Source organism: Carassius carassius, chromosome 43, assembly GCF_963082965.1.
Source record: "Carassius carassius chromosome 43, fCarCar2.1, whole genome shotgun sequence".
Classification (NCBI taxonomy): domain Eukaryota; kingdom Metazoa; phylum Chordata; class Actinopteri; order Cypriniformes; family Cyprinidae; genus Carassius; species Carassius carassius.
In genome coordinates this window covers 9,187,189-9,213,484 of record NC_081797.1, presented here as the reverse complement: position 1 = coordinate 9,213,484, position 26,296 = coordinate 9,187,189, and the positions used below count along the sequence as shown (strand labels likewise).

The following is a 26,296-nucleotide window of genomic DNA, read 5'->3' as shown; positions in this document are numbered from 1 at the left end:
ATTTTTGCAGAATTAAGTTAAATACTCTTAATTGAATTGCACCTATTCAGTACATTGCAAATTAAAGTTATTGCAACTATATTTTGAAAGTATTAAGTACATCAGCCTAATCAACACCATTATGGTTTCTGAATGAGATTTTTGTAGCTAAGATGTACTGAGGAGGGAGCTTTGCATGTATGTCTTGCGTAAGAGCGATGAAAACGATATGTCCCTTTAAGCAAGGTTTGATTTATGACTTGCATTGCATCCTAGAATATTTTTCCGAAGGTGTTTTACATAGAATTGAAGGTGCTACTTTTCTTTTCCTCTCATTGTTTTTAGGTTACAAAATAATAGTTTCTTGTGCTAATATTTCTTTAGAAAGCAATTTTGTGTTCTGTCAGTGCCCACCAGTTTTGTTTGGCTGCTGATAATTCATATTTCTCACTATGTGAACGGAAGTCTGTAGGACCCTCAGCCTACACAAGTGTGCTCTCCACCAGGAGAAAGACAGAAAAGGAGAGATGAGCTGGCAACTTGCCTTTTGCCAACAATCATTACTGTTCATGATAGCCCAGCAGGTACAATCATTAAGTGCATGGGAGGGCTGAAAAAAAATCTCTCTCCACTTTCACGCTTCTCTAGACCCCCGGCCCCTCGCCACGCACGCAGACTCGGCAGTAGGAGTACAGTGGCGGTAGTGTTATGGCTGAGACTGATTAGGATCTTTGATAGTGCTGGTCTGTCTGGTTCTCAGGGATCTGATATGTGTCCCTCTGATCAGCTGTAATTGTATAGTGCAGGTACAAATAGATGACGAGAGGGCAAGACTGAACACTTTGGACATGAGAGACTGGACTAAGACTAAGGCAGTGAAGTAAGTGTGCTATTGAGGATGACAGCTGAATTGTTTTGTATTTGTGTCTGTGCATTTATAGTTGTGTGTCCAGTAATTAATGGTACAATTAGTTTTGGCTGGTCTTGACCATTTCTGATCAACTGTTAACTATTTACATTTGCTTTTATCTAGCTGTTTGTTATATAAGATTTTTTTGTTTTTGTTTGTTTGTTTTTGTTGTTGTGATTTATTTTGTTTTGCAGAGTTTTTTATGGCTTTTTACTCGATCAAAGTTACATTTTAATTAATATTACTAAAGCTTTTATTATGTATTTATTTTTATTTTTATCTTTGGGTCAAATCAAAATAAATAGCATCTAAAAGTTTCAATATAACAGAAGTAGTAACATATTTATTCCTTCCATATTGTGATCTACATCCAAGTCTAACAGATTATTGAAAAATAAGGAATGTAGGGCAGGGAATTGGTTCTATCCATCAGTAGTGGATTTGTTTTTGCAAAAATATAAATTGGTGGTTTATTCTTAAACCAATCAGCGAGCTCAAATAGTGGACGCAAATTTACTGTTTTTATATTTATTTTTTGTAATTTATTTATATATATAAAATGAACTTATTATGATATGACTTAGACATTTTTACATATATTAACAATATTATTATTTATTTTAATAGTAATTGGGTTGAAAACCACTGGTCTAGCCTATATAATGTTTGTAAACATTTCACGTCAGTAGTCTTATGGGTTTGGAACAACATGAGGGTAAGTTATTAATGACATCATTTTGCTATTTGGGTGAACTATCCCTTTAACTGCATGTATTAATACGTTATTAACAAGGCCTAATTTTATTATATTTCACATTTACATTTGCAAATTGCCATTGCAACCTGCTGGCCTATTATTAGTAAGTTTGTAACATGAGTGAATGAAACCCAGACAGTCATTTGCCAGTCTGCCAGCAGAATTCCAGCACAAAGGGAGAGACAACCTCTGCCTATTGTCATCTGTTACGCTTAAGTCATTAACCCCTTCCATAGCTAAGACTGCAATGATTGCAAGTCTGAATCTTTCACCTTAAGCCCTCAGGACAAACTCATTGACAGCATGTGAAGTGTTCTTCACTTTTAAGCTGCTTAAGCCGCCACCCGTGCAATTATTTTTTTATTGTCGTGTTGGGGCAAGACATTTGGAAACTTTAACTTTTTGGGTAAATACAAAACAAATGTTTTGGAAATAGGAAATAAATGGGTTTATTTGTTGTTTCAATGTGAATAAAGGATACAAAAGAACATCCGTCCATTTGCCCTTGACACGTCTGGTATTTATGTAGAAAGCGATATAAAGAGAGAACTGCTTCCTCTGTGGTTTAGGACGGGTGAACCTGGGCTCTGAGGGGGGCTTTGCAGTCACAACAGAGTGAACTGCTCTTCAAACAGTTAAGTGGATGGGACACGAGAAAGAGAGAACTCTTATCTGACATCTGAGGAAACAGCTACTTCCTTTACCGCAGTCTATACATACAACACGTGACTGGCAGCTGATGCTCTGTGGTTTCTCATCTGATGGAGACACAAGTTTCTGGTTGGTACTGTACCATTGGATGGGAATTGTTACGGTAAAGTTGCTCTTTCTTAAAAGAATAGGTCACTAAAAAATTAAATTTCTGAAAAATTAAAATCTGATTCAGATGAAATGATTCTTTAATGGAGAAATTAGCATTTTGGATAGAGGACTCATATTGTAACCAAAAGCAATGGTTTTAAGTTACATTCATCTTAATGATGTATTTGTTTATTACAAACACCCAGCTTTGTCTTTACAAGATGTTAATTGATGGATTAGAGTCATGTGAATTACTTGTGGATTATTGAGATGTTTTTATCAGCTGTTTGGACTCTCATTCTGACGGCACCCATTCATTGCAGTGGATCCATTGCTGAGCAGTTGATACAATTCAGAATTTCTCCAAATTTGCTACAATGAGGAAACTGACTCATCTACATCTTGGATGAATAGCTTAAGGGTGAGCACATATTCAGCCATTTTTCTTTTTGGGTGAACTATTCCTAAGGACACTGAGAACTCTTCTAAGTATACTGAGATATGTTTTATTTGGGTCTCAACTTTGTCTCAAATTGTTTCTTCTCCTATCATCCTTCCTAGAATTATTTTGCGACATTGTTAAGATCTCTCTAAACTTTAGAGAAGACACGTGAGGTCTTTCTTCCAGAAAAACATCCCAAACTCATCTCAAGTCTGTCATATAAAATCAAGTGAGATGTTAAAGAAATTCCATTTGTGATTTTTCCTCAAATCGGGAACATCAGTCTTGGCTGGTTTGCAGCTTGGTAGATTCTGAAAGTGTTCTCGCAGACAGTGTGTTTTTGTGGGGAAGAAAAGCACCTTTAACAGTGCTAGTTAGATGCTTGAGACAATGATCTCAATCACTCAGCACAGTCAACACACCCAGTGGCCCATTCACAAGCAAATGTGGCCAGAGAACAGGAAGTAGGAGATGGAGAGACAGAGAAAAGAAAAGAAACAGAGAAATAGACTGAAAGACAGAGGGAGGAGGATATCCATCAACACACGAGTCCTCCATCCCCCACACTACTGTGTGTGTGTGTGTGTGTGTGACTGAGAGAGAAAGAGAGGGACAATAAGCCATATAAATGGATTCTGTATGCAGTGATGGGTAGTAACTAGTTGCAATGATATTCATTTAGCTACATTTTTCAGTGTGAGTAGTAGTAAAAAAAGTGAGAAAAAGATAGTTTTTGTGTTGTTTCAGTGTGGCATGTGTATTTGCAACAAAAGAACACATAGAAATGGAAACAAAGGGGTGACACAGGAAACACAGGAAGGAAAGAGAACAACAATGGAGAAATTGTCATGTTCTTTCTGTATCCTGATGGCTCCTACAGACCCATTTGAGCTACACTGAAGCTCTTCTCTATCTCTATCAACATATATCTTCATCTTATTTAAATGATTTTTTTGGCCATATTTTGTGAGGTGAGACTTGTACTACTTTTTCTATGCATCTTTTTTCTTCTCCAAGCTTGTTGGCAAAAGCAATTTTCTCTAAATCTATCTACTATTATTCATGCGATTTACACTTTATACAAATAGCATATTACTTATGTTTAATCTCAGTGTAAATACAGTAGCAGACACCAAACCCTTTATAATGTTTCTAAAGAATTATATTTCAAATAAATGCTGTTCTTTTAAACTTTCTAATATTCAAAGAACAAAATATTAAGCAGCACAACTCTTTTCAACATAGATAATAATAATAAAAAGAAGAAGAAGAAATAAATGTTTCTTGTGTACCAAATCAGTGTATTAAAATGATTTCTGAAGGATCATGTGACACCAAAGAATGGAGTAATGATGCTGAAAACTCATCTTTGCATCACCAGATTAAATATTAAAAAAAGAACAGTTACTTTAAATTGTAATAGTTGTTAGCAATATTACTGTTTTACTACATTTTAGATCAAATAAATATTTGTATATTTATAACACAATAATGTTTTTTATTTTATTATACATTGCCTTTCAAACACATTTCTTTAGGAATTGCAAGTCTACCGTGTTGTGTCAAGGTGCTTATATTTGCCTTGCCCGTTTAATCATTTTTTCCATATTCAAAACAATTCAAATCATGCTCGGCAGTTCCCTGGAAAACCAACACTAACACAAACGAAGTGTGAGACCTGAAAAGTTGTCATCTTTGTTATATTTATTTCTTGCAAAAGATGAAGGAGAGAGGGAATGCAAACGGGATAGAAAAAGAAACTACTCCGAATTCCTCACGCTCACTAGCAGCTCTGTCATTACAAATGTCTGGCGGCAAAGGTTTGGGCACAAGGGCTGGAATCTCTCTCTCTCTCTCTCTCTCTCTCTCTCTCTCTCTCTCTCTCTCTCTCTCTCTCTCTCTCTCTCTCTCTCTCTTTCTGTCTGCCTCTGTGTTATTATAAGTCACATGCTCAAAACTGCTCTATGAAGAAAGAAACCTCTGGTCACGCTGTATATATACATTCCCCAAGGTTTCTAGACATCTATTTGCACTTTCAATGGTTTTAACGCTAACAAGATTAGCGGCTACCTCTGTTTTTATGGATTTTTGTATACGAAAAAAGCTCAGGCGCTACATATGTAAGGTCTCGCTTGCCCACAAAGTTTTCTGCCAACGTTTGAGGCCAAAAACACTGTTTGTTGTTTTGGCAAACGCAACAAAATTGCATCTCGGTTAGCAGGATATTCCACAAAGGATTAAGGCAGATTGACCTTTAACTATGGGATGTGACCCTTAAAAAACTTTTGTAAACAGCAGGGCATGAGAATGTGAAGCATTGTGGAATGAACTAATTGGCCAGGGTTTGGTGAAGTCTGTAGGTCAGTCACTTATTGACTTAATGTACCTTTAGCCACAAGCTAGCCACCCGCTAAATCCCAGACAGACAGAACTGTAAACCGAAAATGGATTCCCACACTCGTATCACGGTGGACTATGCTTCCAAGCTGTAAAAACACACTTAAGCCATAACTTATCACAGAAGTTGGTATGCTTAAGAAGATTACTCCTTCACACAGCTACACACACATACACATACACTAATACTTACACACAAACACATTTCATGTAGGAACCTGCCTTGCTTTAAACCTGTAAAGTCACCTGGCATTTACGACGCAACACAGATGTCCAGATCTAACTCATGTGAAGACGTTGACTGTCAAACCTGTCCTGCTGAGAGGATAGACCAACTTAAGAAAACACATTTGTTTTTCTTTAACATGTTGTTTATGTTGTTATTGCTAGATAAATCTATTAAACATCATCTTTGGTCATTGAAATTAAGTAGAAATAAAAGTTAAACGTCTAATTGGCGAAACTTGGAAAAAAAAAGGAAACATTAAAATGTTGCCTTGGCGACTAAATGAAATGAGTAATTTCATAAAAGATTTCATAAAGATTTATAAAATGAAAGTTAAAGCTGTATAGAAATACTTACAAAAACAAATTAAACTGACAAAAGCACATAGCAAAATTAAAAAAAAAAAAAGTATAATATTATTTAAACAATATTAAAATAACTTCAATCTTCTCATCCTATGCTGTTCCAGACTTCTATGTGGAGATAAAAGATGATATTTTAAAGAAGTGTTTTTGTGTTTACAATGAAAGTCGATGGGGTCTAAAAAACACTGTATAGACACTTTATTATTTATTTATTTAAATATCATTGTTTATTTTTGTTCCATATTTTCACATATAATAATATGATTTTAAGTGATGTTTCCATCAGCATTGGCCATTAAATATTTTAGTTGGCCACTTCTATTCACGTTCATTACACGTAACAATTTTTTTGTTAATAATTGTCTTATTTGTTTTAACTTCTGACTAACTTCTGACACAAAGTTGATGTTTTAGGTTGATTTGTGAGAAATCACTTGGTCAGATGTACCTATTCTTTGAAAGATAAACACTTTAGCTCATTACAGTTGAATAATTCAGCTTAATTAACATCTTGACATTCTCTCTAATCCTTCTCTGTTCTGAGAACAGTTCATAGAGTCAACACCCCTTTTCTTTTTGAAGTTCTGCTGGGGTTAAAGACTGCTTTGTGATCAGATTACCATTCCTTCAGTTGGTAAAGCCGCTCCCCTCAGCTTGTGGTTGGCTGCTGGGTTTGTGTGCGTGTGTGTGTGTGTGTGTGTGTGTGTGTGTGTTTGGGGAGACTCTGTCTCTCTCTCGGAGCAGTGAAAGGCAGAGCGAGGGAAGGAGTGCAGTGGAGCTTACTCATGAAGCTGCCTGCCACCCAGCCAAACTTTAGCGGCTTCTCGCTGGATGTCCCGGGACCAAGCTCTTGCCAGGGAATTCTGCAGCCCGGCTCCGACACTCTGAGGTAGAGAGGAGGAATTTTCTTTGTTTAAGGATTTATGAGGTGGAAAGTTGCTTTGCCACGTGGGACTGTTTTTGTGCGAGTGCCTGAGTGTGGAAGAGAAAGGTGTGTGGTGACACCACTTTACTATTCTTACATTTTTTTTTTTTTTAGTTTTAGAATAAAATAAACATTTAATGCATTTATATTACATTTACATTATATACAAATATATATATATATATATATATATATATATATATATATATATATACAATAATGCCAACAATTGTAGTTAATAAATAAATAAAAATAAAGCATCCATAATGATTAAACAAGTGAAACTCATGTACATTTATTTTATTGAAAAAACAAAGGATGCACTGATTAAGGATTGGAATTTTAGAGTAAATGTCTAAGATAGTGATTGTCATCTTTCTTAAATGTATACCATCTTAAATGCTTTGACCATCGGAGACACAATTTAAGCACTATCTATTTTTATAACAGTCTGTGAAAGGTGAGGACTGTGTTTGTTCTGTTTTGGTACAGGTGCGTCAGAAAACATCTTCCCTGCTCTTTGCTATCGATAAGCTCAAAATTTAGCACACTGTCACAGTTTTGTCAGTATTACTTATTTGAATAAACTACCGTTCAGATGTCTGAGGTCGGTAAGATAAAAAAAAAAAAAAAAGAATCATTTTATTCAGCAAGGATGCATTAAATAAAAAAGTGACAGGCTGGCAACTGGCATTTACATTATTACATTTGTAATCTTACAAACATTTCTGTTTTTAAATAAGAACTATTCATTTGAACTTTCTATTCAGCAAATAATCATGGAAAAAGAATGTGTTACGGTTTCCACAAACTCCACAATGTTTTCAACATCGACAATTATGAGAAATGTTTATTGAGCAAATCAGTATATTAATCTGAATTCTAAAGGATTATGTGACACTGAAGAGTGATGGCTGCTGAAAATTCAGCTTTGCTATTAAAAAACTATTTTTTTATATATTCAAATAAAAAACAGCTATTTTAAATTATAATAATATTTTATATTATTACTCTTTTTGCTTTTTGATTAAGTAAATGCAGCCTTTCTATGCAGAGCATAAGATAAACAAGAAAAAAAATCCTACTAACCCAAAACTATTGAACAGTAGTGTAATTTTGTAATTAAAATGTAGCTTTTAAAACCATAGTCACCACCACCACAGCACAAACTTTTTTCTCAAAGCAACAAGCTTCTCAATGACCAATGCACTTTAATTTCTTGCTGTTTCTGTTTAAAGTACCTTTCCTGGTCTCCCACAATGCCTGGCAACAGGGCTGGGGTTGCTGTAGAGATGGGTATCCTTGCAGAACTAATTGATAGGCCACCCAAAGCAAACAGGACGGGGCAGTGTGTGCAGTCCACGCTGATCTTCTAATAACAGTTCTTTAGAAAAAAAAAAAGTAGAAAAAAAAAAATTCCTGCCCTGTGGATCAACCCCCCTATATGCTTTTACTTCTTTGGGGCTTGACACTAATCTAATGTCCCAGACGGGGGAGGGGCGGGGGCTGGGGCCACTGTTTCTGCATACACGTGTTTGACTACGGCGGTAGATGACAGGTAGTTTTGGGACGGTGTGTTTGGTCTTGTCAGGCCTGTGTCTTCTGTCACTGTAAATATCAATTAAATAATTTGCTGATTCATAATATTAACTCAAACGTATTACTGAATGTTGTTGATGGTGGTGAGAGACAGTGGAAAGCAGGTGTGACAGAGAGCATTTCTACCGTTTTTATTCAAAGTGTCTCAGACGGGTGTCTGTTTCTATGGACATTTGACTGCATGATTCGCCTCTTTAATTGTTTTACCTAGCCCGCAGTGAGAGTCTTCACAACTGAAGGCTTTTGTTTAAATCGATTGACCTAAAACATAACATTTTATCATTGTTTATTCACCTTCATGTTATTTTAAACCTGAATGACTTGTTCATCTGTGAAGCTTGTAATGAGAAATGTCAAACTTTTTTAATGCTATGACGATGAATGCTGACTGAAAATATCAATCCCTAAAATGGCCACAAAACCACCTTAAAAGTATCTTAAAGAATCATAAAAGTAGTCTGCATAACCCATGTGCTATGTTCCAAGTCTTCTAATATTATTTAATAACTTAAAAAAATTGTAGAATTACCCCATTATTTACTCGCCCTCAAGCAATTCTAGGTGTAGCCAATATGATTTTATTTTTTCAGACGAATACATCAGAGTTTTATTTTATTTTTAAATGTTCTGGCTCTTCAAGGCTTTATAATGGCAGTGAATGGGTGTTGAGATTTTGAAGTCCAATAAAGTGCATGTATCCATCATAAAAAGTACTCCACGTGGCTTGGAAGGTTAATAAAGGCCTTCCGAAGCGGATCGATGCTTTTTGTAAGAAAAATTTCCATATTTAAAACTTTATAAACTTGATTCTCTTGCCTCCACTTACAGTTGAATGCACGTTCATGAGACAGTAGCATTCAAGCAGAGGATGAAGGATGTAGGCGTAGTGTGGGCATACAATACTTGGTTCACGCGAGAAGCATATTCTCACTGGAGCTTATGCTATGCCTACGTCTTATGTCTTACGGAATGGATTTTTCTTATACAAACACATAGCTTCAAGGCCTTTTTAACCCCTTGTGTGGAATACTTTTTATGATGGATGGATGTACTGTTTTGGGCTTCAAAATCTCAACACCCATTCACTGCCATTATAAAGTTGGGAGAGCCAGGACATTTTTCAGTATTAATGAGATTGTAATTGTCTGAAAGAAGAAAGTAATTTACACCTAGGATTGCTTGAGGGTGAGTAATGCATGGGGTAATTTTCATTTTTGGGTGAACTATCCCTTTATGTTGTTATTCACATATAATCTCTATCTCTGGATGCTGTGGTTTGAATTCAAGAACTGATTCATCTGCGAACAAATAATTCAGAACGGATAGTGCATTAGCTGCAGAAGACCAGGTAATTAACACATGAGGTGGATGGACTACTACAGGATAAATCCACAATCGGCATTTATTGTGGATTTTTCCTTTGGCTTGATGTACTGATCTAACATATGTCTCAAAAAATCTCACCTGTTTTTAAAGAGATCTCAATTATTGTGCTCAGATTTGCAATGAAGACAGATCCAATTTTTTTCTCATTTTAAGTGAGAATGCATGAGTTTTGAAAGATGTGCCATAACATTTTCATCTGAGTGGTTGTAGAAGTAATTATACAATTATTCTTCAATTTTTAACTCTGTTTTGTGCTTTTAATGCACCCAAAATATTCCTAAAACATTCCTTTGTTTGTATTCCATGCCTCCTTCGGAACCAATATATTGCACTCTCCCCTTCTATTTTGGGCTGGTTTGCACTTGGGCAAAGCAAGAGGAATGTCTTTGGATTATATTGGAAAGAAAGAAACAGAACGATGCATTCTTTGAATGTTTATAAAAGTACCACTTTCTGACCCACCTCTACCCTCTTTGCCACCCACCCGCTCTGCTTCTCTCTCTTTCATGTATGAAGTATTGTGTGGCTGTTCAGAACTTTGTTTTGTTGTTGTGAAGATCAGAGAGGTTGACATGCTGGTCAAAACGAAAATAATATGTTGGACTGTTCTACTGTGTAACTTTAAAAAAATTCACAGACGGGTTTAGGTTAAGCCAGGATTAGGCCACAGTTCAATTAAGACATTTAAGCAATGTTTATAAACAAGCCTTAAAAATAAAACCTTACTGGTGTGCATCTTGAGACAAAACAATGAAAATGATATATTTTCAGATCAGTCAGTGCCAGTTTCTTTCAGTTGAAACAGCTCAGACTTACATTTTAGTCTGGGACTAGGCTTAAGCCTTAAATTAATGTAATGTAATAGCCTTTTGACATTTAAACTATAGTATTTACTTTTTAAATAAAGAATTTCCCCTTAAATCTTTACAAGTTCATTACAAGTGGTATTTGTCATTCGGTTTATAAAATAATTATTTATTAATGTTATCTAAAATATAGATTCTCATTCTGGAAGAAGAATATAATATATATTTCTAGTTTTATATGGTTCTAGATTTACATTTTATTGATCTTTTTAATACTATGAATAAATTGTATTTAATGAATATCTATATGTTTTTAATTATATAAAGATATAAAATATATTTTCTTTTATTATTATACAAATTATAATAATAAATCTAAAAATGTATAAAAATATAAAGAACATAAAAATTTGACATGAAGTTATTTTTTATTGTATTTAATACAACCTATGTTATTTTTTTATTCTTGAATGAGAATGTTTAATAATTGTAATTAAAGTTTTAATATTTATTTTGATTTCAATAATATGTTAATAATTAATAAATATAGTTTTGTTATATAGTTTATTATAGTTTTGCATTTACTTGGATGGCAAAGACTTTAGTGTATATCTGATTAAAGTTTGTTTTTACTTAATTCTATTATATTAGAATTATATATATATATATATATATATATATATATATATATATATATATATATATATATATATATATATATATATATATATATATATATATATATATATATATATATATATATATATATATATATATATATATATATATATATATATATATAATAATTATTATTTTATTATTATTATTTTTTTTTATGCAGTTCCTTGGTTGACTTTGGCTTTTTAAAAGTGTATATCTGATTAAAGTATATTTTTTGTCTAGTTTTAGCCTGAACTTTTCAGTAAGACTGAATGCATTTAAATGGATTTCATGGCGTCTTTAAAAAGGAAGAAGTGACTCATTCATGTCTATTTTCTTTCCATTTCATTTTTGGGGGCTTTTTTGGTATTTGTTTGCATTCGCCATCTATAGCATCTGACAGCATATGGCAAATGATGAATGAAGCAGATCATTTAAGCAGAGACGTTCAAGCAGACAAACACATTAGCACTGTGAGTGTGAGAGCTCTCAATGACAAATAGCCCCAATGGGACCAACTTTCTCACAGCTCATTAAAACAGGAACCACAGACGTCCTTCCACGCCAGTTATGTTGAGTCAGTTATGACAGACGTGAGCTTTGGGGACTTTGCTCATATCAAAACAAGTATCTATTCAACCAGTGGATGTTTGAACACACGCCTCTCTTGATTCATGACTGCCCATGAATGAGCTTATGGGCTGGTTTGTTTGCCTGAATGATCCTGAGAAATGAGGAGGATTAGGTGGTATCTTAGGTGTTGATAAGATGTTTTGTTGCAACACAGAGTTGCTTAAGCTAGTTCTCTTAGCATCGCTCAAGGCTGGAGTGGCCTAAACTGGTGGCTTGTGGGAGTTTGGCAACTAGCATAAAGGGACTTCCTGTTTACACACCCACATTACATTCATTATTCACACATTACACTTATTTCATCTTGAGTAGCACAATTGTGGTTTCTATTATTTTCAAATAAAGTGAATAAAAATTATTTTAGAATTTTAGATAAAGTAGGAAAATGTGTGACTCTGTAAAAAAAAGACAGATTTCAAATGAATAAATGAATAAATAACTATTAAAAATATATAAAGCATTTTAGCCATAACTTTTGAATTTGAATAGAATAAAAAATATACTATACCTTTATGTTAAAAATACATATGCCTGAAAGTGTTTTTAGCCTGATTATAGAAACTGATAATTGTGTTATTGCCCAGTTGTCAAAGAACAAAACAACAACCTTCGACTGGTTTGAGCTAAAATTGTATGATTTGTCAATAAAATGTACAATCACACAACTCAATTTCACAACTGTGTTTATCCTTTAACCAGTAGTGTCTTTGGCCCATATGATTTTGGTTGAACCCTGCTGAGCATCCTAATGGATTTCGTCAGACAGGAGCACTGTGGGAAATGGGGGAAAGAAAATGAGAGCGCATTGAGAATTTGAGGCGCAGAGCTAATTAAAACAAGTTTTGAGGAGCAGAGAGACGCGCCTAATGTTTCAAGCATGATGGGAATGCAGGTTTTTATGCTCCGACTGTCCCGGTGCAGACTTCATGACTCTCCACAGATGCTGTTTTTTGTCTAACTTTCCTTCCATTCCTAATCTTTATATCTGCATTTACATATTAGTACGCATGAATTCTGTTTTTTTCTCTTGCAGTGCTTTTTTCACTTTATTGATAACTTGTCCCTCAGAAATGTAGAGAAATGACTGTTCCTCTCTCTTTTCTCTTTGTTCTCAGTTGGGACGACAGCAGCTCAGTCAGCAGCGGGATCAGTGACGCCTTGGACACAGATGACCTCAACACCAGCTCGTCCCTTAGCTCCTACGTCAACACCCCATCTGTCCCACACAGAGACGTGGATGAACAGGTCAGTCATTGAAACCAGAGCCTCATGGTCTACAGAATCAGAAACATCTGCAGAAGTTCACATGAGAAACAACTTCAAAACATGATTCAGGTTTTATTTATAGAAATTATTTTCACGAAAGAAATTAAAATAGTTGTATTATTTTATCTGATTGTCTGTGTCGTTGTTTTAAATAGGTAATAATTCTTATGATGGATTTTCATGTGTTAAGATTGAAATTCTTAAGAGTCTGACATTTTTGTATGCATTTTATTTTTTTATTCATTTTTTTCGTATTCGTCATCCTTTCCTATCAAAATGCTTGCTATGGATGTGAAAACCCAGAAAATCAAACCTGGTCCGAATTTTTTTTATGACGAACAAAGTTTCTGAGGCAGTTTGTAAATGTGACGAACATTTCGGACGAGACATGGGACAGTGATAAAACAACAGAAATCTTTTGAATATTATTTGAATATAAAATATCATTTGTAGTCAGTATAAATTTTAAAAAGTTAAGATTTTTAAATATATATATTTACATTTATTTTATCATTTAATTCATTGAATTTTTCACAAAAATATTGGTATATTTAGTACTTGTCGGTAAACATAAATGATGTATGCATTGTAAACTTTTTTAGACCTTTATATAAAAGCTCTATATTTATCTGAAATTTGTTCATTTAAATAAAAATCAAGACTTTGGGGCATAAAAGTTGCCTGACTTTGAAGAAACACCCATGTAAAGAAACAGGAAAATGTAGTAGCCTTATAAATATTTCACTGAACTGTTAAAAAAGCCCTTAATTTGATTCGTCATCTCTGGTTATCATTATATGCAATCAAAAACAGACCTGCACATTTGTAGAACTGCTTTGGGAGCGGTTCTGTTGCTTCATTGTCCCTTTTGATTCAATGAAACATTGGTGGGCCCTTATCAGAACTAGCCTGTGCAGTCTCTGTGAGTGTGAGTCAGCGGACTGACTCAACTGTGCCCCGGTGATTGATCATTTTTACAAGCTCAAAGCAGGTTAACATATGCTGAGCAAATGGGCCAGTACAGTGATCCAAACATGGAGCGTCTGTCTCGCCTGTTCTAACAAGATGAGCGCTTTAAATCCAGATGTGGCACAGTAACTTTATCCAAACCTGTGGCTTATTGGTTTGTGCATTGGTGTTAGTTTTTAAAAGTGAAATCCATGACCTTATTTATCTTCAGTGTTCCATATTTATCTCCACAGTTTTTTTTTCTCCGTCTGTTTTTGATTTTGGTTCTTCAAAAAAGTCCCATATGTTATTTCCAATATATCGTGTTAGTTTAGTTTTTTTTTTTTTTATGTTTGTTTTTGTTTTCATTTTAAATATAGTTAAAGTCCTTTTATTAATAATAATTATTATTATTTGTAGTTTTTATTTTATTTTGGTTATTTTACAAATTGTGAGTAAAAAAGGAATGGAATAATTTACAAATCTCAAACCTATATTTTATTCACAATAGAATATAGATTACATATCAAATGTTGAAAGTGAGACATTTTGAAATGTCATGCCAAATATTGGCTCATTTTGGAGTTTGAAGAGTTTGAAGTTATCACCATCTACAGTGCAATATCATCCAAAAATTCAGAGAATCTGGAACAATCTCTGTGCGTAAGGGTCAAGGCCAGAAAACCATACTAGATGCCCGTGATCTTCGGCCATTAGACGGCACTGCATCACATACAGGAATGCCAATGTAATGGAAATCACAGCATAATGTAATGGAAATCACAGCATGGGCTCAGGAATACTTCCAGAAAACATTGTCGGTTAACCCAATCCACCGTGCCATTCGCGGTTGCTGGCTAAAACTCTATAGGTCAAAAAAGAAGCCATATCTAAACATGATCCAGAAGCGCAGGTGTTTTCTCTGGGACAAGGCTCATTTAAAATTGACTGTGGCAAAGTGGAAAACTGTTCTGTGGTCAGACCAATCAAAATTTAAAGTTCTTTTTTGAAAAATGGGATGCCATGTAATCCGGACTAAAGAGGACAAGGACACCCAACCCAAGTTGTTATCAGCGCTCAGTTCAGAAGCCTGTATCTCTGATGGTTTGGGGTTGCATGAGTGCGAGTGGCATGGGCAGATAACACATCTGGAAAGGCACCATCAATGCTGAAAGGTATATCCAAGTTCTAGAACAACATATGCTCCCATCCAGATGTCGTCTCTTTCAGGGAAGACCTTGCATTTTCCAACATGACAATGCCAGACCACATACTGCATCAATTACATTAACATCATGGCTGAGTAGAAGAAGGATCCAGGTACTGAAATGGCCAGCCTGCAGTCCAGATCTTTCACACATAGAAAACATTTGGTGCATCATAAAGAGGAAGATGCGACAAAGAAGACCTAAGACAGTTGAGCAACTAGAAGCCTGTATTAGACAAGAATGGGACAGCATTCCTATTCCTAAACTTGAGCAACTTGTCTCCTCAGTCCCCAGACGTTTGCAGACTTATAAAAAGAAGAGGGGATGCCACACAGTTGTAAACATGGTCTTGTCCCAACTTTTTTGAGATGTGTTGATGCCATGAAATTTAAAATCAACTTATTTTTCCCTTAAAATGATACATTTTCTCAGTTTAAAGATTTGATATGTCGTCTATGTTGTATTCTGAATAAAATATTGAAATTTGAAACTTCCACATCATTGCATTTGGTTTTTATTTACAATTTTGTACAGTGTCCCAACTTTTTTGGAATCGGGTTTTTACTACAACAATTTAAACTATATGGAAAAATTTTTGCTTTGGCTAGCTGAAATTAGATACGTTTAAGTTCTTTTTTATTTAATTTTTTAAGTTAACATTTGTTTTATTTCAAGTAACATAGATCTTTTTCAACTCTAATGGCCATAAACATGATTTCAAATTCAAAGAGATTAGTGCCATGACCCAAAAGTGCATCCGAAGCCAAAAATCTGCCAGCTTTCACTTCCACACCCTTGTACTTTTTCCCTGTATAGTCTCCCCTCATTTTTCGGGCTGGAGTGGAGGAAGGATTTATTGTATCAACGTTCAGATAACAATGTTTTGGAATTGGCCTGATAACAACTGGAGGCTATTAACATTCTTTCCCTGGCAGTAATTTTCATGAGGATTTTCAGTAGCAGCTGAACAACAGCTTTCTGAAAGGGGGTGATGTCATCTTGGATACATACATTACAATGTCATGTAATGAACCAGTTGGCTCTTTTATCGCATAACCCGATTTTCTGATGGCTGTTGATGGTGTCGCTTTATAATTGAGTTGCAAATTAGCTGTCGGTGATGATATTGTAACTTAGTCATTAAAGACATTTAATTATATATTTGTGCATATACTGTAAGTCCAGAGTCCCTTTGTTTATTTTAATTTTTTTAATGCAAAGTACTCTCAAATATGATGACTCAGGTATATAGGTAGGTATATATTTATGTAATATACAGTATTTATATATTTATATTTATGTAACAACTCATTTATACTCTGCTCACAAGCCATCTGGCAGCACCTTTGTAAAAAAAAAAAAAAGTTATATATATATATATGTCGAGGCCACGAGATATTAATTTGTGGGAACGTCATATTAACTCGTGGCCACAAGATCATTTTGTCGAGGTAATGACATCCTCATGTCGTGGCCTCGAGATGCTATGTTGAGGGAACAACAACATAAAAATATATTTAAAATATTACAAATAGTTTATCTATCTTTATCTCCTATCCTAAGTACAAATTAACTTTGACAGCTCAAAAAAAAAATTCCCCCCACAAAAACTCTGGCTCCCCCAATTTTAACACGCACCACAATTGACAGTTTTACTTATTTGCAAAGAACATAGAAATCCATTTTACATTGCTTTCAGAGTTCAGAAAAATTTATTAGTGTTAATGATCTTGTTTTTTCTCTTTCAGTTCCAGACGGATGCAGAGAAGCACTCTGCAGTGAAACACAACCCCAACTGGTCCAACAACGACCTTAAACGTTTAGAAGGCAACTCTGACGGTGCCAACAAAATGGAGACCACAACTAAACGGAATCACAGGTCCTCAGATTTCTCAGATGAATCAGAACGGAGCTTGATGGGTCGCAAGACACCTACAAATTCCCAGACAGGCTCTTGGAGGCGAGGAATGACCGCCCAATTGGGCGTCACCTCTCCACGGACGAAATCTACAATACCTACGAACTGCAGCTCACTCAAGACACATGGTAATGGTTTAGATAGTCATGTTTCATATCCTCATGTCTTTCCAAATCCAAATTTTTGGAACACAAAACAATGTATAATGATGAATGTTTTTATCCATAAAATGAAAGTCCATGGGGGTCCAAAAAACTGTAGTAAATGATGACCAAATTTTTTTTTTTAGGTAATTTGTTCCTTTAACTGAAATATTAATAATGTTTAATTTCAGAAATAATGAAAAGTGTTGCTCATCTGCTCCCAGAGCAAGACAATAAGCGTAATAAAATGTTGTTGTTGTTTTTTATTTTGTTTTAGTACAACTTAATTTTTTTGTTACATTTTAAAGTTCTCCATCTTATCTAATATTTTTATCGAATTTTATTTCAGCTTTATTTTAGTTCATAAAAACTATTTTGAATAGTTTTAGTTAAGAGTAACAACACTGACTGAGCCACGTCTGTTTTCATGTGGTTTCCTGAGGCATGAAAGCCACAGAGATGTATTATCTGATTCCAGATCGCATCACATTGCACTATAACACCTACATTGTCTTATGTGTTGTGTGCTGCGCTCCTTTGCTGAGACTTATGTTCAGACGAGTCTTGACATGGACCATGCAACTATATTCAAACTGTTTAAAAACATGATTTCATTTTGTGCTTGAGAGTCCATGTCATTGATCATCCCATAGGTAAGACAGACGACGCCAAGGTGTCGGAGAAAGGACGTTCCAACGGCACCCACTCCACAACTGTTGATGACACCAAGAAACCTCCCCTCAGTTCAACCTCACGCACCCCAACCAGCACTTTTGGCTTCAAGAAGGCTCCAGGAGCAATGGCGACAATAACCGCGAGTGGAGCTGTGGTAACTAGTGGCTCTGCGACAGTGGGCAGGATACCTAAATCGGTTGGCTTTTCTGAGAGTCGAATTGTGAGTCGGCAGACGACTGTTGATGATGGATACCTTCCTCCAAGTGCTCGGACAACTCTTCAGTACCGCAGTTTACCGAGGCCTAGTCGTACCAGCATGGCTCGCTGTTCTAATCGCTCCAACAACTCGAGCCTTGATGCTAGTTTTTGCAATAAAGGTACCGCCACACTTCCCAATCCTAAGACTCGCAACTTAGTCAAGTCCCCAATGTCTAACCAGACAGACCGAGAGAAGGGTATCTTTTCCGATGTAGAGAGCCAGGTACTTAAAACTAGCACAAATACCCAGACGGGATGCCAAGCTGGACGGCAAGTGGGAGGAAAGTATTCAGAAATGTCCTCGCCAACCCTTCGTAGGTAAGTTTAGCACATGTAGACTTGAAAGACTGTTGATTAAAAATGTATTTTGCAAGGCATGATTTTTACTTGATGTGGATGAAAGCACCATTTTAGGTCCCTCAAATATTTAGACAGCAGTTCTCAGCTGGGCTGTGTGAGTTCCAGAATATTCTCCTCCTTGGGGGCTGGACGGAGTTCACAGGGCTCACTGTTTATCTGAACGATTTGATGTTGGTTGAGATTCTGAGTACTTGAAAGGCGTCTTCTGGCCACCACAAGTGCATTTTCCTTGGGCTTCTTGATGTTTCTCTAAGACATGGCACAGACCAAGAGGCTAGTGTTTGTTCTAGCTGATTAGCTTGCTAGTTCTGACTGATTGCTCTCTTAGTTAATAGAAGCAGACTACAGATAGACTGATGTTATCTGACCAGGCAGTCCATGAAGTAATGAGAAAAGTCAGAGGTGCCAGATTTTCCTTATCTCATATTTTCCTTTGTGAAGAACAGAGGTGTCCATCCTGTATGGCTAGTGGCCTGCAGAGTTTAGCTGCCCCAAAAACTTTGCTTGGTGGTTTTTAGTGAGCCCGAAGACCTGACAGATGGTTCAGGGTTGTTTAATCTTTGTAGAATAGTGGCCCTCCAGGGGCTGGTTTTGACACCCTCAGTGAAAAATGATGTTGATTTCCATTTTGTTGTCAATGATCAAAAAAAAACATGAAAGTGATTATTTTCATACTACTTTTTTTGGTTGAATACCAATGTATCATTAATGCATCAATGTATCATTAATTACACATTTTCATACAAGCAGCCAATCTATTAATATACTGATTTTTTACAAACCAGAAATGTACATTACAGTTCCTAGTTAATTTTGAAATGGACATGTTAAAAAGAACTGTTTCATAAGAGTCATTTGTTGCCAATGAAAAATTCTCTGCCTGATTGAGTCTAAATCAGACTGCTTACATTCAAGTGAGTATGAGACTGTTTCATGAAAGTTTTTTTTTTTACTCATTTGAGTCATTAAAAAAAAAAAAAAAAAAAAAAAACAGTTCATAAGAGTCATTTGTTTGTGAATCGGATATCACAGAGTAAATAAAAAGACAGAGTAGAGTGACACTAGCATGCAGTCTACTATGATGCAAACTAGATTTTCAGTTACTGTCACAATGTTTACTTTTTGTTGGAGTTGCAACCATTTTAGTAAAAAACTTTTAATCTTGTTGTTGAATTTCTTTCCCTCTTTGCATCAAGACTCTTTGGTAGCAAATCTTGCAACATGCAAGCTCCGGTCACGACCATGGAGAACATGAAGAACTCCACCATCATCTCCAATCCTCATGCAACGTCCATCCAGCAGAATGGTTCTGTAAACACACCATGTGTCGCCAGCGGAGGCAGTGGCCTGACGGTGCCCTCTGGGGGTCATGGAGAGCAGACCCTTTGTTCTATGACCTCCAGCCCTGCATCAGCTTTCTCTCCTTGGGGGGCCAGGGATGGGTCAGGCTCCAATCACATCACTAGTGACTCTATTGATGCTTCCTTGGGAAAGGAAGATTTATGTCTTAATCGGACCAACAGCACCCAAAATGGCCTCTCAGACAGGTGAGAAACTGATTCAACCATGCAAACTTCAGGTCAACAGAAATTATTCTTCTAGCTATTTGTGACTTGAAAACATTTATATGGGTTTATATCTCTAGTGATGATCTACCTTCCTTTCCACTTACACCTCTTTAATCATTTCTTTATCTCCTCTCCCTTTTTTGTGACTTTTATCTACCTCTTTTTGTTTTGTCTGCCCTGTACCCTTTTCTAGCCCTCACTCCTCCCCCTCTGCTAGCCCTAAATTTATCTGCAACACACTCCCATGGAAACAGGACAGGTAAAACTATCTTTGTAGCTAACTGATCAGTTATGCTTTATGTTTTTGTCTTGCTTATGTGCATTATGGTCAGGGCTCCTTGCTGTGACTACAAAAAAATAGAATAAATAAACAGGAAAACTCAGTACTTTGTTTTTTCCTTTTAATGTTCTTCATGTTTTTTGGAATCACAGTAAACCTTCCTTGATTCTTTGAAATGACTCTTTTGAACTGGTTCTTTTTAGTCAAAAAGATTCACAAAACAGTATCTTTCTGAATTAGATTTTTGTCTCAGTGAGTAATTTCTAAATGTGCGCAACTGACTCCCTCACTGAGCCACAAATCTTTTTTTTTTTCATTTGTCAGATTTAAAACAAACACAGAACAGTTACTTAGAATTAATAATATGTGTTTACAACAGAGATTGTGTGTAATGATCAGTCATTTTTTTTAAATCAATCAATCTATATCTAATTTGTCAGCCAAAACTGTAATTTAATCCTTAATCCTCTTTTTTTCAAGCCAGTGGATCCCTACTCATTGTTTTAGTCTAGATTCCTGATTATGTCAGTAGTATACCAATATATTGATAGTATGTCAGTGCAGTTTGTTTTAACTTGGTTTTGATTCATTTAGTACACAATATGGTATTTACTTTGTATGTACCTGCTGACCTGGTTAAATATTGTAGTATGCAAATAATCATGAGAGCTTGCAGCTGTGGACTTGGGTTTTCTGTTACCCAGCATAGATTGGATAGCTGTGCTTATCCTGGAATTGTGACATTTATCTTGGAGCTGTTTTCAAGAGAACATTCATGCGAAAGAGAAAAAGAACACTCTATTTCACTGACTTACATACACTTGTTTTAAACCTGCAGGTATGGCTATGTGCCTCAGGTCAAAGGTCATGAAGAGGCCCGTGATTGGCTACGTTCTCCCTCGGCTGTTGGGCTCCCGGATTCAATTGGCTCTACCCCCTACACCCCTGCCTCTGCATTCAGCTCGCCCTCCGGCACACGCTTCAACTTTAGCACACTTGGTAAACACAAGAAAATATGCATAATCGCTGGTTTCGTTACTCTAGGGTTTACACTTTAAGATGCACAATATATTGTTACCATACTGATTATGATTATCAACCAGTGTTAATATTGATGGATGTGTGTTTATATATAATTGTAATTTATAATTGTAATTGTAATTGTAATAATCGGTTGTATCTCAACCGATACCGATACATTTAATTTGCATATGTAATCTTATTGTTTGATATTTTATATCAAATTTTAAATCTTGCTCATTTCCATTGTTTGTACATTTAGATTAACTTTGCTCTCATCTAATGGTTATATAAAGTTAATAAAAAAATATATAAAAATAAAAACATTTGACATTTTAGTTAAACACTGTTAAATGTAATCTAGAAAATCTTACATACAAATCTATATATCCATGAATATCCATTTTTCATACAATGCATTATAATGTTGTGATTTAAAAAAAAAGGTTTTGGTTTTATGTGTATTTTTAGACAAAATAGTATACATGTTAGTATCAGCCATTTATTGGTTATTGGCCATAGCATGAAAATAATTACCGATATATCGGTATCACCCTGAATGGTGCATCCCTAGATTATGTGTAAAATATTATTTTAGATAATCGTCTTTTGGATTATTATCCAATACTAGTAGCAGACTTAATGCAGCTCAAATTGTGTTTCAAGTTTTAAGATGAGTTTAAGTTTTAAGTTAGAATTGTCACTTTTATTGAAAATGTAAATTTTATGCTTTAACTAAAATATCTACTAGTCTCCCCCTTATTGTGAACAATGCACATTTATGTCATTAGGTACAGTGGTAATATTTTTTAACCCTGATCCCTTTGTTGACAATCCAGGCAGTCCCACCACAGCTTCTCAGATAGCAACTTTGCGCGGCACCAACGGTCAGGGCAATCACGACAACCTGTGCGACCCTTACATCGATCCACGTCTGAGGAACACCTCGATGAGCCTGGAGGAAAGGAGCCGCACTGTGAGCAGCTCCGGATCATTCCGTGAGGGCCTGGAGGAAGGTGAGACTTCAGAATGAATCTGATAGATCTAAATAAACACTTGCAATTTTTGTGTACTTTGGCATGTATAAGGAGACTAAATATGAGCTAGTATCAAATAAATGCGTTATTTCTGTCTGCTACCAGAATTTACTATCATTGCTTAATCCATAACGTCATGTTTTTGGAAAAGAGGAAATAGACCTGCATTGTTCTGTTAGCTAATAACTAGATGATAGGTTGTCATTAATGTTAGGGTTTTCAACAACGTGTGTCCTTACTTGCGCCAAAGCATAAACAAACAAAGAGCAGCTTTGTTGGCCTGGCAGCCTTTACCCCACAGTTAATTTTGATTTGATGATTAACTTGCCTGCATTGGCTCAACACCACTTGTCCCAAGGCTCTTTTGGTTTTTCCATTTATGATTCATGTCTTTGTAAGGTAGCAATGGTGTTGATTTCAATGTGCCAGTGAACTCCAGCAGTGGTGTTCAAGCTTGTAAAAAGAACAACAGTTGCTGTTCGCAATGATGCATGTCCTCAATCTAATGCAGTTTTTTTAAGTGTTATTTTTGCCCAGTCTGTTTGTTATTGGCTTAAAAAGGAAAAAGTTGGCTCAGAAAAGGAATTACCATTAAATAAATTTGTATTTGGTAAAATAAATGTGCACTGCAGTGCTTTAAAAACACTGTGGTGGCACCATGGTAAAATCTGGGTATGATGTATCATGGTTCTGAATTATTACCATATTCATGTACCATAAAGAAATGGATGTTTATTCAGTTAGGATGTATTACTGGGATAAAAAGTGACAGTGAAGAAATGTCTAATGTTACTGAAGACTTCAAATAAATGCTGTTCTTTTGAACTTTCTATTAATCAAAGAATCCTAAAAGAATTATAATGGTTTCCAAAAAAAATATAAAGCAACCCATCTGTTTTCAACGTTGTTAATAATCAGAAATGTTTCTTGAGCACCCACTCAGCATATAAAAAAAATTCTGAAGGGTCATGGCAATAATAACTTGAGTAATGGCTGCTAAATTTGAGCTTTTATTTAAAATGTCATTCTTGTCTAGGTTTTTTTGTCTAGAGCTAAAATCCCCCTTATGCAGTTTCTCTGGACTGTGAAGAAATCGTTTGTTCCTTGAGATTAGTCATAAAGACTGATCCCTTAGTTTAGTTTAAGCACCACTTGACAGAGTATTTCGAAAATACAAGTAGAAATACACAGAAAATCATAATTCTTTGCGAATATGCAGTGTGATGAAGGGGATTTATAACCTTTTATTGCAAGGGCAAGTTCAATACCCTTTCATCCACAAATTAATTCACAGTATATTTGTTTTGGCACACTTATGTTTCCTTTTGTTTTTGGTTTGGCAATAACACATATCAAGAAAACAAATACTTGCACATATAAATATTCTGGCAATAAAGGTATTGTTGACTAAACAATATCCCACTTAAAGCACTTTATGGTGTTTCAGTATGTGCAAGCTTATTTTCATGCTAGTTTTTCAATGGCTCACATGCTACTGCAATACAACAGTGGTTTTATTTTGATAATATTTTTCTTCTTTTCACAGTTCATGGCTCATCTCTGTCTCTAGTCTCTAGCACATCGTCAGTTTACTCTACGGTGAGTCAAAAGATTTTGAATTGATGCTCAATGTTAAAGTTCAGTGGTTCTTTCATGTGTCCAGGTTGTCTTGTGATACTTTTGTTAGCTTTACAAACTTACAAGTTAGCTGTAAAAACTTGTATAGAGTTGTATAGAGTTACACTGTTAAAGTCAATAGACTTTATAGTCATAAATGTAGAAATTAAAAGCAGTTAAGTTAGAGATGTGAAGTGAAATTAACCAATGTTTAAACCACATTTATCAGGTAAAGGTAATAACATGAAATCCTCTTGGTGACTTGTCTGTCTCTTAAGTGTCTTTCTTTACACAGATGGTCAAAAATCTTTATTCCAAACCATTAATCTTTGTCTTTTCTTCTTTTTCCATCTCTAGCCTGAGGAAAAGTCTCAAACGGAGGTGAGAACAGCATCCCTCATTTCTTATAATGTAAATTATTGACTGTATTGCACATGGGAGCCTGTAGACTGTCCAAAACAGTTTTTCTCAGCTAGTTTTTAATTTGAAACCCTCTTTGATATAACTCTCTTCAAACCTTTGAAAATGTCTGTGTTTGTCATGACAGTCTTCGTGTTAACTGTCCTTGATATCTGCTCTTTAATCTCTGTGTTTTATGTCTGCATCCAAAGTTTCCCTTTCATGCTGATCAAGGGCTAGTCTCTCCTTAGCACATTATTATATGAGAAAACCACAAACTGGTCTGACATTAGCCTCAGAAGTCACCTTGTGTTTGAATAACTGAATTTAATGTTTGTTTAGATCCGTAAGCTGCGGAGGGAACTGGACGCGTCGCAGGAGAAGGTCTCGGCGCTCACAACACAGCTCAGTGCCAATGTGAGTACACTGGACAGTCGTTCTGGCACTATTAATCACAATATACTTTCAATAAACACTGAATCGCTTCTTTCTTTCATCTAGTTTTCATTCAAATTAAATTCCAAATCTGCCTAGCATAGCTCTTGAGCATCAAGCATCATCGTGAATAAATCTGTTTAATAAAAAGTCGTATTGTGAGATTTAAAGATCCAACCAGGAAATAAGAAGTCACAATTACTAAAATAAAATGGTAAAAATAATTAATAATATATCTAATAGAAATTATAATTTTATACACACACACACACACACATATTATTATTATTATTATTATTCTTCATTATATATTATTCATTATTTTTATATTATTTGTTTTGTTTTTTTTAAGTCATGCCTATGAGATATAAAATTCAAATTACAAATGTAATAATATATTTATTATTTATTAAATAATTGTTTTGCTTGGGACATAAATTTGCAATATATTTTTTTATTTTTTATTTTAAAAAAAGTCACAACTGAGGGATATAATGCTAAAATTACAAAACAAAAATATTTGACAAATTATAAATGTATAAATTATGTTTTATATAATTCATTATAAAATTATTTTTATTATTTTTTATTATTATTTAATATTTAATATTTTATTATTATTTAATTATATTATTTATTATTCAATGATCTTTTAAAAAAAAAAAAACAGGCTTCCATAACATCTGCTAAATTTTGCCTATATATAAACCCAGTTGGCAATTTTTAAACTGTGGTGTTATCAAAGATGTTGTTAGTAGTTATAGAACCAGTTCATGTTGGATTTGTAACATGGTGTCGTCTTGACCTTTGTACAGCTTTAGCAGCTGGTAAAATAGTGATTTCTTTATCTGGCTGCCTGCACTGTATTGAGTAAGATAGTATGTAATTTTGTGTATGTGTGTATATTTGTGAGATGCACCTTTAAGTGGAATTATCTGCTCAATAAAACAAATATGACAGCCCGCATTTGGCCGACACAACCTAATGAATCGTCACATCCTAAAACCCCCATCCATCCGTCAGCTCTCATACGGGTTTCACAAACAAATCTAGAGACTTTTGCCCTTCTGGGGTTTGTTAAAGTATTTTACGCACACACAAATCCTTGAGGAAGTTATATTGTGGGTTATCTGATGTTTGAAACAGCACATGCCCAAACACAAACCACTGACTCCCTCCGATGGAAGTCATCCAGATCTCCAGTCCCTTGATTATCGGCTCATGTTGCATATGACACGCTTGTTGTGTTGTGTACGAGTGTGGTTGCTCATTTTTGGCGGC

At 35.2% G+C, this 26,296-nt stretch overlaps 1 protein-coding gene across 4 annotated transcripts in view; it reads left to right on the top strand.

The window, feature by feature from the left end:
- The window catches only part of nav2b (neuron navigator 2b), a 65,241-nt gene that overhangs the window by 29,832 nt on the left and 9,113 nt on the right, over window positions 1–26,296 (top strand). For 3 of the 4 annotated variants that reach the window (XM_059536740.1, XM_059536738.1, XM_059536736.1), the window contains 10 exons: window positions 12,999–13,128; window positions 17,054–17,351; window positions 18,020–18,617; window positions 19,856–20,206; window positions 20,421–20,486; window positions 21,346–21,506; window positions 22,367–22,543; window positions 24,111–24,163; window positions 24,539–24,562; window positions 24,923–24,997. In XM_059536740.1, coding sequence (XP_059392723.1) covers window positions 12,999–13,128; window positions 17,054–17,351; window positions 18,020–18,617; window positions 19,856–20,206; window positions 20,421–20,486; window positions 21,346–21,506; window positions 22,367–22,543; window positions 24,111–24,163; window positions 24,539–24,562; window positions 24,923–24,997 — 1,933 coding nt within the window. The remainder of the gene's footprint in view (window positions 1–12,998; window positions 13,129–17,053; window positions 17,352–18,019; window positions 18,618–19,855; window positions 20,207–20,420; window positions 20,487–21,345; window positions 21,507–22,366; window positions 22,544–24,110; window positions 24,164–24,538; window positions 24,563–24,922; window positions 24,998–26,296) is intronic. The other variant, XM_059536737.1, reaches the window with a different exon arrangement.